Source organism: Ostrea edulis, chromosome 1, assembly GCF_947568905.1.
Source record: "Ostrea edulis chromosome 1, xbOstEdul1.1, whole genome shotgun sequence".
In the NCBI taxonomy this organism is placed as follows: domain Eukaryota; kingdom Metazoa; phylum Mollusca; class Bivalvia; order Ostreida; family Ostreidae; genus Ostrea; species Ostrea edulis.
In genome coordinates this window covers 63528890-63550103 of record NC_079164.1, presented here as the reverse complement: position 1 = coordinate 63550103, position 21214 = coordinate 63528890, and the positions used below count along the sequence as shown (strand labels likewise).

At 36.3% G+C, this 21214-nt stretch overlaps 1 protein-coding gene across 1 annotated transcript; it reads left to right on the top strand.

The window, feature by feature from the left end:
* Positions 1-10341: 10341 nt before the first annotated feature.
* LOC125664889 (uncharacterized) lies at positions 10342-15134 on the top strand. The gene is made up of 4 exons (XM_048897689.2): positions 10342-10503; positions 13670-13759; positions 14107-14182; positions 14454-15134. Exons 1-4 carry the CDS (start codon positions 10423-10425, stop codon positions 15062-15064), a joined length of 858 nt encoding a protein of 285 aa, XP_048753646.2. The 5' UTR covers positions 10342-10422; the 3' UTR covers positions 15065-15134.
* The last annotated feature ends 6080 nt before the right edge of the window (positions 15135-21214 follow it).

Below are 21214 nucleotides of genomic sequence, written 5' to 3'. Positions count from 1 at the left end.
CACCACCAATAACGAACCAAAGGTGTGATGCTGAGATATTTCTGTCGCAGCCAAATACTTTTATAACGAAAGACCCCGAGACGAGGTCTTCCAAATACCATTAGCTACACGAAAAGGTAAGAGAATACCGATAATGCATTTATTAAAAAGACGCTATCTTACAACTATAAGGTAAGTTTAGGTCTATAGCATGAAAAATAGAGGGAATTTCTCTCTGGTCTCCTGGGTGTCAGAAAATACCAAGGCAAGTGAATATAGTCATTTAGATTTAGTGGATATCAAAGAATTTTTTTTGATTTTCCAATGTCGAATCGACATGTGAATAAAAATGATTATTGTTCATAGATAAAACGTCATCGATATATCTAAATGTCGAGTTGAGGGCCACAGCATGGTATTTTTATTCTCATGTAGAAGCTTTTGAGTAGACTCCTTCATAAGGTAACAGGGATGTAATCATCTTCGTATTGAGGACTGACATAGCGAGATGTAGCCTTTCGAATATTGTCAGTGATATCTCCTAGGCATTGTGGTCGAATATTAAAGTGAATTTTTTACATTGTCATTAATTTAGGGATTCTCCGTCTTTTGCATAGAGGTCCTATTCTCTTGAGAGAAGTCGAAAGGCATAGCCTTCATCGACTTCTCTTCGCAAGTATTCATGTTTTGATTATGGAAAACGTACAAATGCCGGAGTCGGTGACGGTTTATGCTTCGACCGACCTTTCGACTCATATGTGCCTGGATTTACGCAATAGACAAGTTGTTTTCAACTTGTTGTTTTCAAACATTGAACAGTAATGCACAAAACTGTCACAAGGAAATAAACACTTACGTGCTTTTAATCCATTTTCAACATGCCCCCTGTCCCGGGTTTAAATCACAACTCTGATTACGTCAGCCAATTCTTAAGCTTTCAAGATCGTAGTGACTAGTCTAGGGGCAAGGTATGGTGGCTGATTTGCGCCATTTTACAATGTGTTGTCTTTTCGTTATTTTGAGGCGAAAAGTAGCTGATATTATCATTTTGTCATATTTACGTTATTTCTGAACATAAAGTCGCTAAATATCGTTTTGTTGTCTTTTCGCCTCGAAATAACAAAGAGACGATAAAGTGTAAAATGGCACAAATCAGCTGCCATACCTAGCCCCTAGGCTAGCTGCTACGATCTTGAACGCAGCCCAGATGTAGGTTTCGGAATCAGCCGAGGTTGGTCGAATGTCACTTGAGCGTTTGAAAATTCTAAAATCATTAAAATGCGTTCCTTTCGAAGATCCGGAAATAAAGGCGATTGAAAATGGAAAAAAAAAATACTTTGTTGTTCAGATTTAATTCAAAATTCTATCTAGGCCTAATTAAATAATAGTATATTTTCTTAAGGGTCCGACTTTTCATGCTGTTCTGAATGTAAGACATTTAAGGTCGGACAAACTTTTTTTTAAAAAATAATAAAGTGTCTTATTAGTAGAAATTTTTTGATAGCAAGTTTTCTATTTATTTATTTATATAATTTGTTTTCATTATTTATTATCATTTATATCATATAACATTAAGTTTGCATTTCTAATAGTATTTTTAAAAATTAAAAGTAAGTTGCAAAATAAGCAGAAATTCTTTCAAAACCCACAATATATCACTCGTCAAATTCTGCAATAAATGATAAGAAGAGCCTTGATCTTATACATGCAACCCCAACCCCACCCATTTATCATATTTTTCCTAGTTTTCTTTTACATGTTTAAACAAGATGTGTTTGTGAAACACAAATGCCCCCGATAATGGCCAATTCCGAAGATGGCCAAGGTCACAAGGGCAAATATCTTGGTACCAATAGAAAGATCTTGTCAAAAGAAATGCTCATGTACAATATGAAAGCTCTAATATTTACCATTTAGAAGTTATGACCAATGTAAAGAAATAAAATAAGAGTAGGTCAAATGTCAAGGTCAAAATGTTTAATACCAACGGAAAGGTCTTGTCACAAGGAATACTCATGTGAAATATCAAAGCTCTAGCACTTACTGTTCAAAAGTTATTAGCAAGGTTAAAGTTTCAGACAGAATTACAGAATGACAGACAGGACAAAAACAATATGCCCCCCCCCCCCCCCCCCCCGATCTTCGATCTTGGGAGCATAAAAATGTATAATTACACGTAAAAAATCTATACCACCAATAATAAAGTATCAAAAGAGAACCACATTCCATGGTTTCAGAAAATTATAAGGCAAACTAAACTTTTCAGGTTTTAAATTCCAAATGAAGAAAAATGCCGTTTTCAGCGTGTATGCTGTTGGAATGCACTATTGGGGAGGTCGAGAATTATCCATTGGCGAAGTGTACTATCTAAAAGCCGAACCTGAAAACCCTAAAGACAACCATGTAATAGCAATTTATTCAGACAGTGACTTAAAGTGTAAGCGCGGATACCTATGTCGGAGCGTTCATCTAATTACTATACTTTGTACGGTTATTCGTATCTACACCATCTCTTTGACGCAGACTTTGTCGAGGAATATAGCGATACAGACACGTAGTATTGTTTATTGATGTGGGGAGGGGGGCTAATACTACGTGCCTGATTTTCCAATATCCAAAACCAAGTAAAAAATCTTTTCTTGTAGACTAAATGGCTAAATCAAGTTTTAAAAAAGAGTAAGATATTGCAGTATACACACGAGTCTATTGTTGAAGCTGTCGGTGCTGTCCAGAGAAGGGAGCTTTCCATAAGGGCCGCTGCTCAGCGCTAACAGGTTCCCAAATCCACCATATCAGGTAAATTAACTGGTCGGAGTGATCTAGAGACAAAGATCGGGCGTCAGCCAGCTCCTCCCAGTGTCTATGACAAGAAAGTGGTTAACAGCGTATTGGAAGCCTCAAAAAGAGGACTAGGCGTCTCAAGGCGACTGTCACAGCTTTTCGCTCGCACTGATATCTTATACAAAAAGAGTGGCCGCTTTCAAGAATGATGCTCCGGCAAGACGACAAATTAGGTCGCTAATTTGCGGGTTTTGTTTGTCGTCTTTTCGCCCGTAATTTGTCGTCTTTTAGACTTTTCGTTTTGTCGTCTTTTCGTTATTTCGGGGCGAAAAGTCGCCAATTATCGCTTTGTCGTCTTTTCGTTTTGTCGTCTTTTCGCCTCAACAAGACGACAAATTGTAAAGTGGCACAGATCAGCCACCATACTGACACTGACTTTGTAGCAAAATGACTTCGATGACATTATGTTATTATGGATAATGGAAAAAAAGCGCGGGTGAGGGATTGGGCACAATAAGTACATATATGTCACAGACTTTAGCTACATATAGCTTTTTTGGAATTGAGAATCATTATTGATTAATGTTACAAAATTGTTGTTTAATTCTAGCTATGTTCAGAGTTAGGAAGCTGTAGGACGGCTCCGTGGAAGTTATTGTACAGCTAAGCTCCACCCCTGGAAGTTATTGTACAGCTAAGCTCCACCCCTGGAAGTTATTGTACAGCTAAGCTCCACCCCTGGAAGTTATTGTACAGCTAAGCTCTGCCCCCGGAAGTTATTGTACAGCTAAGCTCCGTCCCTGGAAGTTATTATACAGCTAAGCTCCGCCCCCTGGAAGTTATTGTACGTTTGATTTCTGCTAAAGATTTTCTGTCTGATTTTAAATTGCCAAGGTCAAAGGAAATGATACCGCATCGTGACAAAAAGTATGAATATGGCATAATTAAGGAGTTGAAATCTGGAAAGCCGACGTCAGCGGTTGTTCTTCGTTGAATTTGAGTTTATATTTAAATGATGGCATTTAACAATTTACATTTATATCCCAAACTTAAGACACGTTCTACCGGCCGCTTAAGTTTTACTTAATGTAAACCTAAGCACGCTTCTAGTTACCTACCCTTTATGTTACGAGCTCAAGTGGATTAGACCACCGTGCGGTAAAGAAAAATATGAACTCAATACAGTTTACTCCGGATATATTGAAATTCAAGGAACGAACCTGAATCGTCTATACATGTATATTTATAATGTTACTGGGGATTTATTTTCTCTTCAATATAATATATAGTTCATTTTAAGTGACTTCAATATAAGTGGAGTAGACTGTATGCTGCAGGTGCACCTAGTGGCAGATTTAAAGGGGTGCGCTGCCCCCCCCCCCCCCTCCCCCTCCCCCCTCCCCCTATCAGGTAAATCATGGTGTTTTGTTTAGAAAAATGTACTAAACGATAAAAAAAGCAATAATTTTTTCCAGCTCCCGGAGAAATAAATGACAAAATCTTTTGATTTCTTGAATTACTTTATTGGGAGAACTTAATTTTTTTCCAAAAACCCTTAAAACTTGCGTCATTTTACTAATTTCACCTTATTAAAAATGATAGAAAATAGTACAAATAACTTCCACGCCTGGGCCCACTGGGGGCCTCAAGGTGGCCCCCAGACTCCCTATCTCATAAAGTCCCCCCCCCGTAACCGCAATTCCTGGATCCGCCCCTGGCACCTCTACTATTTTTGCATCTTGCCAAATCAAGTGTCCGATTTCTTTACCCCATGATGAAAAGCATTTGGCTTACGAAGATGTTATTTTAGCAGGCTAAACCACGACTTAAACATTACCGGGAAATGTATGCAACATTAAATTTTATTCGATCGGGCCTGTGATCGAATATGCTTTAGTTGTTTCAGATGGCTACTCTTTATACACATGTTAGGTGCAGAAAATTCGATGTACGATTAATCAACGCTAAAATCATTACTAGTCTTTCAATTTTGACGTCTAAGATATCTCTTTATTCCAAAATTAAAAAAAATGCTCTTCAATAAATGAACGGTACTTTTGTTGTTGTTGTTGTTTTTTTGTTTTTTTTTTTGTTTGTTTTTTTTCAGCTCACCTGAGCTTTTCTGATCGCTTGTTGTCCGTCGTCTGTCTGTCCGTCTGTCTGTAAACTTGTTACATTTTCGACTTCTTCTCCAGAACCACGGGGCCAATTTCAACCAAACCTGGCCAAAAGCATCCTTTGGGTAAAGAGCTTTCAAGTTTGTTCAAATAAAGGGCCATGTCCCTTTCAAAGGGGAGATAATCACAAAAATGCAAAAATAAGGTGGGTCATTTAAAAATCTTCTCATGGGCCAGAAAAGCTGAAATTTACATGAAAGCTTCCTGACATAGTGCAAATTCACATTTAATAAAATCATGGCCCCCGGGGATTGGATAAGGCCACAATAGGGGTTCAAAGTTTTACATACAAATATATAGGTAAAATCTTTTAAAATCTTCTTCTCAAGAACCACTGAGCCAGAAAAGCTGAGATGTACATGAAAGCTTCCTGACATAGTGCAGATTCAAGTTTGTTAAAATCATGGCCCCCGGAGGTAGGATGAGGCCACAATAGCGGATTGAAGTTTTACATACAAATATACAGGAAAATCTTTTAAAATCTTCTTCTCAAGAACCACTGAGCCAGAAAAGCTCATATTTACATGAAAGCTTCCCGACATAGTGCAGGTTTAAGTTTGTTAAGATCATGGCCCCCGGAGGTAGGATGGGGCAACAAGGAGTATCAAAGTTATGCATGCAAATATATAGGGAAAATCTTTAAAAATCTTCTTGTCAAAAAGTACTGGACCAGGAAAGTGGAAATTTACATGACAGCTTTCTAACATAGTGCAAATTCAAGTTTGTTAAAATCATGGCCCCCAGAAGCAGGATGGGGCCACAAGGGGGATTAAAGTTTTACATAGAAATATATAGGGAAAATCTTTAAAAATCTTCTTCTCAAACACTACTACGCCAAGAGAAAGGGAATTTACACGAAAGCTTCCAAACATTATTGCAGATTGAAGTTTGTTAAAATCATGGCCCCCGAGGATAGGATGGGGCCACAATAGCGGATTGAAGTTTTACATACAAATATACAGGAAAATCTTTTAAAATCTTCTTCTCAAGAACCACTGAGCCAGAAAAGCTCATATTTACATGAAAGCTTCCCGACATAGTGCAGGTTTAAGTTTGTTAAGATCATGGCCCCCGGAGGTAGGATGGGGCAACAAGGAGTATCAAAGTTATGCATGCAAATATATAGGGAAAATCTTTAAAAATCTTCTTGTCAAAAAGTACTGGACCAGGAAAGTGGAAATTTACATGACAGCTTTCTAACATAGTGCAAATTCAAGTTTGTTAAAATCATGGCCCCCAGAAGCAGGATGGGGCCACAAGGGGGATTAAAGTTTTACATAGAAATATATAGGGAAAATCTTTAAAAATCTTCTTCTCAAACACTACTACGCCAAGAGAAAGGGAATTTACACGAAAGCTTCCAAACATTATTGCAGATTGAAGTTTGTTAAAATCATGGCCCCCGAGGATAGGATGGGGCCACAATAGCGGATTGAAGTTTTACATACAAATATACAGGAAAATCTTTTAAAATCTTCTTCTCAAGAACCACTGAGCCAGAAAAGCTCATATTTACATGAAAGCTTCCCGACATAGTGCAGGTTTAAGTTTGTTAAGATCATGGCCCCCGGAGGTAGGATGGGGCAACAAGGAGTATCAAAGTTATGCATGCAAATATATAGGGAAAATCTTTAAAAATCTTCTTGTCAAAAAGTACTGGACCAGGAAAGTGGAAATTTACATGACAGCTTTCTAACATAGTGCAAATTCAAGTTTGTTAAAATCATGGCCCCCAGAAGCAGGATGGGGCCACAAGGGGGATTAAAGTTTTACATAGAAATATATAGGGAAAATCTTTAAAAATCTTCTTCTCAAACACTACTACGCCAAGAGAAAGGGAATTTACACGAAAGCTTCCAAACATTATTGCAGATTGAAGTTTGTTAAAATCATGGCCCCCGAGGATAGGATGGGGCCACAATAGGGGATCAAAGTTTTACATACAAATATATAGGAAAAATCTTTTAAAATCTTATTCTCAAGAACCACTGAGTCAGAAAAGCTGAGATTTACATGAAAGCTTCCTGACATAGTGCAGATTTAAGTTTGTTAAAATCATGCCCCCCCCCGGGGGGGGTGGGGGGGTAGGGGGGTGGATGGGACCACAATAGGATCAAAGTTTTACATGTGAATATATAGGAAAAATCTTTAAATATGAGCCAAGGTGACCCAGGTGAGCGACGTGGCCCATGAGCCTCTTGTTTTTTTTCTTTTGTGGTTTTTATTTCTCGGGGTGGTGTTTGTTTTTTAAATTATTATTATTTTGCGAATAACAGGAAGATGTATATCTATATATATATATTTAATAAAAGAAAAATACTCCAATTTTCGAAGCATTTTTTCAAACTGTCTAGTATTAGACTTAAACTTGATTTACACAAATGTGTAAAAAAAAACAAAAAACAAACAAACAAACAAACAAAAAACGCATTAAATTTATCGAAAAGTATTTGTATAACCAAGAAATAAGATAAACATGGTAAAAATTAGTTTTGATTAATTGATTTTAATGATAAAATGGCATATGATGAACATCAAAGTTGAACTTTCATTATCGATTATGCCATTTGGACCTTCTTATTGAGAAAGATTGGTTATACAATTTATCTTTAGTGCTGGACCGCATTTAGCTGCTGCATACACCGTCTTGTAGTTTCAACTATCGTAGTATGTACAATAATTCTATATCATTTCTACAACACGTGTGTAATGTAACAACTACCGTAGCATGAACAATAATTCTGTATCATTTCTACAACACGTGTGTAATGTAACAACTACCGTAGTATGTACAATAATTCTATATCATTTCTACAACACGTGTGTAATGTAACAACTACCGTAGCATGTACAATAATTCTGTATCATTTCTACAACACGTGTGTAATGTAACAACTACCGTAGTATGTACAATAGTTCTGTATCATTTCTACAACACGTGTGTAATGTAACAACTACCGTAGTGTGTGTAATAATTTTGTATCATTTCTACAACACGTATGTTACACTACTTTTTTGCATGACATTGTTCTGTTATATCTAAGGAGAGACACTGGTAGGTTGTCAAAACTTATTCCCGATCCATTTGATCATAAATCAATAAAATATGTTCAAAATTAAATATAAAACTTTTGACAGGCACCCCCTTCCACTCATACTAGGGTTCTCCTGAAATTGTCCATATATATTTAGTCAACAGAAGACGGCAATACAAGCTGTAATTGACGGCATTTTTTCAACTATCCAATTATGCATCAATTAACTTCTATTGGTATAACTGATATAATCCCCAAGATCTGAAGAAAAATTCAGCAAAATAAACTAGGGAATATTGTTGAGAGCATACCTACATGTACAATGAGCGTTTCGTATAAACCGCCTTTGCGTCGTATACACGGACATGGGAACGATGATTGCCGAACATAATCGGGTTGCTGAGACCGACGTCATATACAAATATGGAAACTGACGTGAGTAACTACACGTTCCGTTTGTTTAAGATATTACATCGTTTCATGAATGGCAAGAAGTACTATAAGTGTAAGAAAGTAATGATTACGCATATGTGCAACTCAAATGAAATTTTGATAGTGAATTTTTCTATGAAATTGGCATGTTAAATTGTTTACAAATCTGACACGTGCTCAGTGCCTCTCTTTCGGTTTTTTCCGAACTGGTGACCTCCGAAGTCAATGCACATCGGAGATTACGAATAGGAATTACTGACAGGATGACAATGATTCATGAATCGACTTTTTTTTGCTGATTTGACGGGTTTATTACTTTATATTTACTCTGATTCTATTAAGTTGTATGTTTCCAATCACAAATATGTTCAATATTTGTTCTTTTATTTTTCAATATATTTACCGTCAGTTATAGTTTGTATTGCTTTAACAATCACCATAACTATATATAACGAATCTCCGGAATAAATGAAAATATTAGTAAACGAGAAATGTGTTTGTTTTCTTACGAAATATATAGATGGTTTAACCCTTTCAAAAATTCTGAATATTTTTTCTGCGTTGAACAGAAATGTTTGAGTTCCTAACAACTCTCGGTTCGTTTTGACGGGCCTTCGTCTGGACACTAACCCCACTCCGTGAATTATGGTATCTTCGGAACTTTCAAACCGACTTCGTCTTTGAAATTGCAACATACACTTACGTATGGAAATCATCAGGCAATAAACCGGTCACACTGCCTTTGATAGGATACCGATGTTGATTTATATGGTACCCGTCATAATTCACATATCACATGGAAATTTTTTTTTTCCTTTAGGAGACGCATGGACTAAGTAATAAAACATCTAAGTTAAAATAAATTCGGCTTCATTTGGGCTAATAAAAGGTTTACACCTGGGGATAACATTCAAATGCTTTATTTGGTCTAAGCTTCCAGACACTGGTAAATTGCTCCGAATCAATATATATATATATATATATATATATATATATATATATATATATACACCATTGCATAAGAAACAAAACAGCTGGGTTTATTAAGATTTTACAAGAAACTTTAAATATCCTTGATTATATAAAGTAAGAGATAAAACAGATTTTTGTTTTACATGTCTCTGAAACGTTGAATCTTTACGATATACATGTATATGATATGCAAGTTAGTTAAACAAAAAGGTCTATGGATAATGTTCTCTCTGAAGACAATTCATGTGCTTTCAAATCATTTGTTAAAAACAGATCTTTTAAAAAATATATTGAACATCATATTTTACCCATACATTTAATTTATCAGGTTAAGTGTATTACAGAACTTAAACTAATCTAGGCACTCTTTCCTAAAACTGGTAAATGCAGATCTAAGTTTTATAGAATTTTTTCCCAATAGACTTATTTATGAATAAGGAAGCAATAATTGGCCTACATTTTGTAACATTTTACGGGTAGAGAGATGCTACATTTTTAAATTGACATATTAGAAAAATCATTTTCTCATTACTATTGTGATTTTTAGCTATTAGTGTCCGACATTAACTGTAGAAATCATTAAGTTAATTATCCTTGCTGCGGTATTTCTCATGCTTGTCACTTCTGTGGAACATATAAATGAGAAATAAAATTAAAAATTTCCCACGAAATGGAACGCTACTCTTCCACACTGCAGCGAACTGAGCAATCATTAACATTCCAATAAAACAGCGGGGGATGTAAAACACCATTGTCCCATTAGGTTATAATTTAACAACAAACATTGATTAGGGTAATGGACTATATCTATCGACAGTCCCAAACTGGACCCCTACCCAGGTGAAGGAGTACTCCTTTGGCACCTCTCTAAATAGTGACGGTGATCTGAGGTATATCAACAGTTCGCACCCGAATTTCACACCTGGCACATGTCAATTTCTTTACTGCGAAGTAATTTCAGGAATACGCATACGTAATTCTGCACTTGACGTGAAAACCTCGTTAGTTCAACAGAGAGACTTCAAGGATATAGACGGTATTGCACCATGAAAATGAAGAAGACAATCGGAGAAAAACTCCGGAAAATAGCGAAACCAAAGGACAAAGACCTTATCGTAAAGAGAGGGGTAAGTTATCATTTATTCTTTTTTTTAAAGTCATTTAATTTATTTCTCCCCACCTGTACGGGTTTTTTTAACATGAAAATTTAGATTACAAGAGGCAAGTGGAACTAACATATGTATATGTGGAGTGGCATCCCTATGAGAGGCACGCTCAGCACGTACCTGCATAAACCAAAGATTTGGACATTTATTTAAATTCCTGCTATAGTATATCTTAAGTTTATATACCTCTTTTGCAAATTCTAAAAAAAAAAAAAACTTTAAAAAAAATGGTTAATTCATAATGGAATATGATGCCGTGTTTAATCAAACCAATATCAAATTCTTTCGAAGAATCGCTGTATATTGGCACTCTATAACAACTTTCCTACTGCATGTAGATTTATCTATTTGATCCGCAAACTAAATACTAGGACATTTACAGATCTGACCGTTTTATAGTATCATTAAGCGTTACCTCTTTTAAAATTTTTTTACTCCGTTTTCAGCGATACTAAATGAAGAACTATTTAATATGGTGTTCATACGAATACTTTTATCATATTAATCATCTTGGCGATATTATAAATAGGTTTGGTGGGATTTTGTTGCAGAATAAAGGTACTAGTACAAGGTTAACGTATTGAATTTTATAACGCGCGCTTCGACTACGCCATACTTGTCATTTTAGAGGCGCATGTAAAAGTAGTTTGAAATGAATAATTTTGGGTTATTTGTGCATGACATTCATGTTTTACATTTAAGATTTATCATAATATATATATTTCATATAAATTCAGAACAGTAGGTTATAGTTGGATTTTTTAAATGAAGATATCACATCGCGCGCTATATTTTAATAGAAGTCAAACTTATTCATTGGTACATTTTTTGCAACAAAACCGTAAAATCAATGTATTTCTGGTTTATACAGATAAACATGCCATAACAAGCTATACAAACACCACAATTATACAAAATACGATATTAGTTCTTTATAGATCCTCATCTATTCGTATCCCTCCGTTCGCTAGCAAGATAATGGGATCTTTGATTTGACCCAAATTACAGTGGCTCCCGGGGAATGGGATAGATAAGATGGTCTATGTCTGGGTGTAGACCTGAACTTGAAATAAGTTGAAGCACACGACTGAATTCTTCTATGACGAAGAATGTTGCTCATGTTAACGGCATCTAAAATTGAGCTTGAGGAACTGGCGGCATGATTTGGAAGGAATATCATCCATGACCCGTGGTGGTTTAGAGAGCCCATCCAGACCTGACAATGACACTGCATATAAACAGGCGACCTTTATTAGTCCCTTACAAGCACGTATATATATGTTTCTCTCTGTCTGTCAGTCTGTGTGTCCAAGTTGGTTTTCCGCCCTTTAATGTTACCATGCTTCGAGTTAATAAAGAAATGTGGTTTACTTAAAAATCTCATGAGCGTATGAAATATACGACTCTTCGATTCATCTCCATGAAGTACATCAGTGCTTCGTGAAAAGTGTGCCGGGGCGTGAATTAAGTCATAATTAAGACATGTTTTCGATTGAGTCCTAAGTTAGGATTCGTCATAAGATCGGACTCAATCTTCATTCTCTCACCAGAGGGCGCGAGGAGCGCACGGAACTCTGGGTAAAGAATGCTCAATCTTAGGACGCCAAGCATCTTAGGATGGTCTTATGATTGTTACAAAGTTATGATAATCTCCGAAGCTCCTTGGACGTGAAGTTTGGATTTCGTGGCATGACTTTTCAAGGAAACCTAATCTTTGTTGCTTTTATACAAACGTATCGGTAGATAATCCGGAAAAGCACGGATAAATGTTTGGCCGGCTCATTTTTTAACCATTGCCCATAACTTGTCCTTGATATAACAATATACATGTACATTCTAATTATGCACGTCTTTATTCAAATGTAAACAAGCAAATAATAGAAAGGAGTAGATGTGCATGCGTTACAAATAACGCCTAGCAATTATCAATAAACATTATTGATGCCACCTTTTTAATATTGTAAGTGTTTTTTAGATGTATATTGGCTGGGACATCTTTGCTAGCCAAGGGTTTACGATCCGCTCCGCTTCTCTACAAACGTTTGTAGAGAAGCGGAACGGATCGTAAACCCTTGGCTAGCGAAGATGTGGCTGGGATCAATATTGGTCTATTACATGATTTTGTTTGAACTTACATTATTGCGTTATTTGTTTGATCAGGATAATAAATAACACGTTCGCTTAAAATGTTGTGTTATTTCATTTCACACTTCAATGATTATCCATTAAAAAAACTGAGTTACGGTATGCCAAAGTTTTGCTCATATATGAGATTTTCTATTTCAAAATTGCGGAATATGAATATTGGTATATTCGTTTCAATTCATTTCTTTTAGTTGAAAATATTGTTTGTCTTACTTCTCAATATACATTATATGGGAAAAAATATCTTAGATAATTATTTATTTTCACCTCACATATCATAAAATAATTGATAATTTTCATAATCCCATGCAATTGAAGTTGATAGATTTAAAAAAAAAATAAAATTGTAAACGTCTTTCATTCTTTAAGAATTCAAAAGAATTTTTCACTGTTTTGCTTGAAAATTAATGCTATAATACTTTTTCATCCGTAAAATGAAAAAAGTACGTGATAATCTTATGACAATCCTAAAACCATCTTAAGTCCAACTTTGTTAGGACAATCCTAAGACATCACTGATATACAATTTACGATAGTCCTAAGAGTTGTCGTATGATATATCAATTTTAGCATACTTTCGAAAACCAGGCCTCTGATATATTTTTTAAAATGAAGTTTATTTCTAATATTTACATTCTAATTTTATTTCTGTCGAAATTCCCAGTCGTTGAAATAGACGTACTATATTGGTATTCACACAAATGCTACGCATTCATGAGGAGATGGCTATCATTACTATTTGTAGAGATATCAAATGCAAAAACATTAGAAATAAAATTATAAGACATTATAGCATTATTTCAAGGTTTAATTAACCTATTCAACTTTTGTTTTCCGGACTTTTTTCATCATAATTCGATTTTGGAAGGTGAAAGGTACAGTATGTGTTTTACTAATAATCCTTACCAACTTATTGTAATAAATAGATGCCTTATTAAATTCATTCATTAAACTTGTATCTTCTTTTCGTGCGTTTTAGCAGGTCAGTAAACACCCCATTGAAAAGAGGAACCATGACCGCATCCACAGGTGCTTGTCGCAGATCAGATCGGCAGTGAGGGGCACAAAAGATGCAAGTTTTATTTGAAACTAGTTATTCATATTCTGCTAAACGCAGGGAGTCCGATAAAAATATGCATCATAATATCTTTCAAATGTATTCAATATCGCTCTGTGAATCTAATATCGCTCATTTGCAATGTATCGGAACGATTTCTTTCTGTACTATCAGAGATTTGGTAATTCAGTTTGAATCGGTTACTCTGAAACTCAATTCTGACTGGCTGTATAAATTCCATTAACATCCATCTAAATTTCAAGAAAACATAGGATTGAATTACAATTTCTTTCATGGGAGTTTTTTTCCTTCTTTTTTTCCCGTTCTTTTAAAGTAGAAATGACTGTTTATTTTCTATGTAGAATGCTAAAAATGTGTCGGTCATGGTGGAGGAAAGTAAAGGAAATTTGTATCAAGGAAGGAAATCAAAAACGAATGGTAAGTACGTGTTAAATCATGAACAACATGTTATTTTGGAAATACTTTATGCAACGGTGGATAATATAAAATACGTTGTAAGTAATTGGATCATTATCATCTATTGAACCCCAATGCTATTTCACTGTTAACCTAACATGATGTGAGGTTAATGATACAATACCCATTGATGCTACAGAGTTCCATTAATGCGCAGAATTTTGACCACTCATGCAACTCTGTATCAGTGCTCGATATTGTATCCTTAATGGTTACTTCAATGCTTCTTCAGACACCAAGAAGAGTGAAATGAAAACGAACAACTTTACACCTAAGCAGCAGTCACGTGGAATGAAGGACATATTCAAAAGTTTCAAGAATCTGAGAAGCAGATCAAACATTAAGGGATGTTCATACAAACACCTTCCGAAGACGCCACAGCAACACAACAACATGGAACTGCTTACAGCGTATTCTCCGCCGAGAAATGAACTGCCTAGACAGATGGCTCAGAGAAGACTGTTCAGCCGAGCGAGCTCCGACTTGGACAATTCAGTGCTTAGTTCTCGTCAGTACACATTGTCAACCCTGATGTGTCCAGACACAACTGTCTACAGCCACCCACAACCGGTTTTTATGGACTACGACACCAATATGTCTTTCTCACGTCTGTCTTCAACACCGCTTACAGCTAGAATTGGCAGTCCTCGCTTTGCTTCGACACCAACATCAGATCAATATGGCAGCATCATCTCTAGAATTGATCACGTGCTCGAGTCGTCAGCCAATCAATGTTCGAAGATATTTGAAACTGGACACAGTAGTAAGTTAAGAATGGCATTAGAACCCTTATTTCAGGATAGCTATGTGGCAGCTGTTGATATATGGCGCCCTTGGATGTGATGACAAGACTATCGATTAGTTAGTGCTATAAAAAGGACCCTATGTATTTTATTACATCTTACACGTGTTTTATAAAATAAATCAAAAGCAAAACACTACACGTTTTATGCGTCTTTTCAAGCGAACCCAGACGCGTCGCTTCATTTAACGCAATCAAAACAATGGATGAAGCACTACAACAATCTAAACAGTTACTGGACGAAATATCGCAAATTCTTATCACATGCATTTAAGTCGCATGGACCAAAGGTTGGTGCTTTATTGCAAAATAAGGCTGCGCATCATGTTTCCACAAATTGATATTGCGTGTCCGCAATAAAAATGTTACGATTTCGCATTATTTTTTCTCACTACTCCGCAAAAAATATGACATTACGATTCCGCAAATATCTTACCTGGATTACAGGTAAAAACAAAGCATTCTTACCTGGATTACATGTGAAAACAGCATTTCTGTGTCATATTCATTTAAAATTCTGACAATACAACATACAGCACTTCATAGAATACTAGCATTCATTCTTAATTCTAAGCAGTAGCATTACATAAAATGTTCTAAACTTTGGTGCCAGAACATACATGTACATGTATGGGCGGGCACCAAATTTGTACCCGACAGCCCTTAAAAATCAATTCGGGGAAACTTCGTGTTTTAAATATTTTGCATTTTCTGTACACAAAAAGTCAAGTTTTTCTCTTGTCACTTTTGCGTACTATTGCTGGTGCTGTCAGAGACCTGATTTTGATGCAAGTTGTCGTTTAGAGTTTTTGAACCAGTCCGTGAATACTAATATATTTGGGTGTGGGGAATAGAATTGAGAATTGAAATGGGCCTGGAAAGACTGGCCCACTTGTATTGCTCTTTCCCCCAATATCAGGAATTGCTGCCCAAATTTATGGTGGAAACCTAGTCTTAGATTTTGCAGACACATACGATCTTAGAACTTATCACCACAGGTAAATTGCAGTAACGTAATGCCTGGGTACAATAATAGCTGTATAATGTTTTTGTGGAAAAGTAACAATTATAACACCTTTCTGGAAAAGCAATACGCCCAAATAAGAACCTCGCCCAGACAGATGCCGGATATAATGACACCAAAAAATTAAACAAGATTTTAAGAATCTCTCGGTAATGTTAACTGAATCTACGGGACTAATACTCTCACGTGACTCATCCAAATTAGATAATACTCGAAATACCCCACATAGAGCAGATTACCAGTAGAATTCCTTTGATTTTGACTTACTGTAATAAATACTGTAACTGTTATATAGAGCAGATTACCAGTAGAATTCCTTTGATTTTGACTTATTGTAATAAATACTGTAACTGTTATATAGAGCAGATTACCAGTAGAATTCCTTTGATTTTGACTTATTGTAATAAATACTGTAACTGTTATATAGAGCAGATTACCAGTAGAATTCCTTTGATTTTGACTTATTGTAATAAATACTGTAACTGTTACACAGAGCAGATTACCAGTAGAATTCCTTTGATTTTGACTTATTGTAATAAATACTGTAACTGTTATATAGAGCAGATTACCAGTAGAATTCCTTTGATTTTGACTTATTGTAATAAATACTGTAACTGTTATACGACCAAAGCACATTGATCTAATATGAATACTGAACTCATTGATAAATATTACATCTTTATTGTTCGACCACAGCTCATTGACCTATTCTAAATACCAAAGCACGTTGATCTATCAGAAATACTGTAACCTTGTAGGATCAAGTCACACTGAATGGTTTTAAATACTGTAGTGCTTCAGGATTGATGCACAAACATTCAAACTTAATTTATAAGCCAATGTTTAATTTTGTAATGTGTCTATGGTACATATATATTTGCCGTATTCCTACTGGATCCTTGGCATTGTTCAAATGACCTTGGTCAAGGATTACACACAAACCTCGTTTAAGCAACCTGTGTGTACCACATAACTACAGTGCCCTTTCTGTTCGAGTGTTTGAATAAAAAATTCGTACTTGGACCTTGATTGTGCGAACTATGACCAAAACTCCATTTTTCTTAAAAGTAGGTCAAACTCCAAGATCAAGGTCCAAGGTCAAACAATTGATACCAAAAGAAAGGTCTTGTCCAAAAGAATGCACATCTGTAATATGAGATCCCCATCACATTCGAAAGTAATGAGCAAGATTTAAGTTTCAGACACGTAGGCCAAAATCCAATATGCTCCCTCGACTGTAGTCATGGGAGCATAAAAAATTGAATCCACGCAATTTAGGAACGTTTGTATGTTGATATGGTTTAGTGTGGCTTTGTTACTCTGCAAAGAGAATTTGTTTTAATGGGGTTCCTGTATATTCCCACATAAACTTTGATCCCTTATAGTGGTCCCATCCTATTAAAATGATTTGAACAAACTTAATCTACACTACCTGAGGATGCTTGCATATTCATATGATTATTCATGGCCCTGCTGTTATTGAGAAAATTTGTAGAGATTTTTTTCCCTATATATCCTCATGTAAAACTTTAATACCCTAAAATATACCACATAGTCCTCCATATTTGCTTCAGGTTTGAATATTTTATTGAACTCCCCATGTTTATGTAGCAATATTTCTTTATCACCTGCACATGGTGTTTATGTCTCTCAACTCGTTCGATACATGTGGGCATGCTCTGCGTATGATCAATTTTTGATCAAGGCAGGCTACTGACAAATAAGTTGATGTTACAGACCGAATGCTGTCTGATTGTTTCATACCAAGTGTAAATCCGTTCTTTACGTCATATTGATACCGACTACGGATTATTCCGTTTACCTGATAAAGATATAGAACTCACGGCGGGTGTGACCGGCCAAGGGGGAATGCTTATTCCTCCTTGGCAACTAATCTCAGCTCTGGTATGTCCAGGGGTCAGTGTTTGCCTTGCTCTAAATATTGGAGTTTATAGCTTACTTTTCGTTATTTTCACTTTTCATAAACAGAGACCTTGCAGTATTGATTGATTGATGTTTTCCGCCACTCTCAAAATTTTTTCAGTTATCTGGTGGTGCCCAGTTTTTATTGGTGGAAGAGTGAACCCAGATACAATGTACCTGGGAAGAGACCACCGACCTTCCGAAAGTAAACTGAGGAACTTTCTCACTTACTGGCGCAAATGGGATTCGAACCCGCGCCGACAGAGGTGAATCTTGTAGTAAATATAGGTGTCATTCCGTATCAATCTATAAACACATGAAATATATAGTGAAAAAATGAAACGATGACTCGCTTATGGCCATATTCTATATATCTGAAATGACCTTGCGCCAATGGTACCATATAGCTTTAGATCATGAGCAAATTTGTGTCAAGTAGGGGTATCTACATTGTAGTGTTGCTTGTTAACAAGAGGTCCATAGGCCACATCGCTCACTCAAGTCACCTTGGCCCTGTCGTTGTTCAGCTGTTGTGAATTCTAAAAGATTTTTTATCAATCCCATTTTCCCCTAAACGGTCAAAATATCGAACACCCATCTTGTCGTAAAGGATTTATTTACAAAATATGAAAGTCCTACCTAGAATAGTTTGGGATACATTTTTTGATTATGTTTCCTTAAATGTAAGTCAAATACCGGGTTCAAGGTCAAAGGTCATGATATGCTAGGTCTTGCAATAAGAAACACATATGAAAGATCTACCTTAGGTAGTTCAGGACACATTGAATAGGTCATGTTTTTATTAAAAGTAGGTCAAACTTCCAGGTCAAGGTCACACAACATTGAGTCTTTCAAAAACAAGAGGCCCAAGGGCCACATCGCTCACATTAAATATTTTCCTTATATATTTGTATGCAAAACTTTGATTACCCCCCCCCCCCCCCCCTTGTGACTTCATCCTTCCCTGGGGGCGATGATTTTAACAAACTGAAATCTGAAATATATCAGAAAACTTTCATGTAAATATCAGCTTTTCTGGCTCAGTGGTTCTTGAGAAGAAGATTTTTAAGGATTTATCCTATATATTTGTATGTAAAACTTTGATCCCCTATTCTGGCCCCATCCAACCCCCGGGGGCCATGATTTGAACAAACTTGAATCTGCACTATATTAGGAAGCCTTCATGTAAATCTCTGCTTTTCTGGCCCAGTGGTTCTTGAGAAGATTTTACCTATATATTTGTATGTAAAACTTTGATCCCCTGTTGTGGCCCCATCATACCCCCAGGGGCCATGATTTGAGCAAACTTGAATCTGCATTATGTCAGGAAGCTTTCATGTAAATCGCAGCTTTTCTGGCTCAGTGGTTCTTGAAAAGAAGATTTTTCCTATATATTTGTATGTAAAACTTTGATCCCCTGTTGTGGCCCCATCATACCCCAGGGGCCATGATTTGAACAAACTTGATTCTGCATTATGTCAGGAAGCTTTCGTGTAAATCTCAGCTTTTCTGGCTCAGTGGTTCTTGAGAAGAAAATTTTTCCTATATATTTGTATGTAAAATTTTGATCCCCTATTGTGGCCCCATCATACCCCCAGGGGCCATGATTTGAACAAACTTGAATCAGCATTACGTCAGGAAGCTTTCATGTAAATCTCAACTTTTCTGGCTCAGTGGTTCTTGAGAAGATTTTTAAAGATTTATCCTATATATTTGTATGTAAAACTTTGATCCCCTATTGTGGCCCCATCCAACCCCCTGGGGCCATGATTTGATCAAACTTGAATCTGCACTATATAAGGAAGCTTTCATGTAAATCTCAGCTTTTCTGGCCCAGTGGTTCTTGAGAAGATTTTTTAATGACCCTACTCTATTTTTACATTTTCTTGATTATCTCCCCCTGGAAAGTGGCCTGGCCCTTTATGATAACAATTTTGAATTCCCTTCACCTAAGGATGCTTTGCGCCAACTTTGGTTGAAATTGGCCCAGTGATTTTTTGAGAAGTCAAAAATGTTAAAAGTTTACAGACGGACAGACAGACAGACGGACGGACGCCGGGTGATCAGAAAAGCTCACTTGAGCTTTCAGCTCAGGTGAGCTAAAAAAGAATGTATATACAAAGCCTTAACTTAAATCGTTCAAGAGACATAATTAATCGAACTTGTTTTTAATCGAGCTATAGATAATCTTTAGATAATTGAACTTAAAATTTGATTATTTTAGTTCTACATATAATTAGCTAAAAGGCTAACAGAATTTGTTTTCAAGAATTGAACTAAAAGGCCATCTCATTATTAATCTAAAGAATAAGATACCAGTAGTTAAGACTAGAAATAAACTGTCAGAAGTTCTTTAGGAATAGAGTGCTGCGCGCAGTCATCCAGTTTCTGTTAAAGAATAATGAAACACAAAAGATACAACTTGTTAACTCAATAGTATTACTGAATGTTGATATATACTAGCGGGAAAAAGAAACTGTGCATTATTTAATATATGAAAATATAATAAAAAATAACAATGAACAAATTTTATTTTTTATTATACAAATGTATTCGTTACAACATTTCATAATCCATTAATGTTAACGTCGAATAACGTCGATATCAGCACACTCGAAAGACACTGGTATTCGAACTTGATTGAATTAACAAAGTTAATAACGCGTGTGACCACCATTTGCATTCACGCATGCTTGACAACGGCGCCTCATTGATGCCACTAAAGTGTTCAGAAATGCTTGAGGGATGTTGTTCCAGATGTTGGTTAAAGCCTGGCCTAAATCAGCCAATGTCACTGGTTGATTTGGTAAACAGCGCAGACGTCGTTCCATTTCATCCAGACGTGCTCGATCGGCGATAAATCGGGGGAAACGGCTGGCCAAGGCAAGACATCGACATTCTGTTGAACAAAAAAGTCCCTGACTACACGTGCAACATGTGGCCTTGCGTTGTCTTGCTGCAGAGTGATGTGATTTTGCTGTCTCTGTATGAAGGATATCACATGGCGCTGAATAATTTCGTCTCGATAGCGTACGCTGGTGAGATTTCCATTGATAATCTGTAGAGGAGTCCTTCCACGTGCTGTTATTCCACCCCACACCATAACGCTACCTCCACCGAATTGTCGACGTTGCACAACACAAGCGTCCTGGTAACGCTCACCAACGCGATGCTACACTCTACAACGGCCGTCACTGCTATCCAAATGAAATATGGATTCATCAGTGAACAGAATATTGGCCCA

Bases quoted from the DNA above. Each gene is read 5' to 3' on its own strand.
- LOC125664889 (XM_048897689.2), top strand. From the start codon at position 10,423: ATGAAAATGAAGAAGACAATCGGAGAAAAACTCCGGAAAATAGCGAAA. The intron at 10,504-13,669 runs GTAAGTTATCAT...GCGTTTTAGCAG, and splicing joins ACCTTATCGTAAAGAGAGGG to GTCAGTAAACACCCCATTGA. The intron at 14,183-14,453 runs GTAAGTACGTGT...ATGCTTCTTCAG, and splicing joins AAGGAAATCAAAAACGAATG to ACACCAAGAAGAGTGAAATG.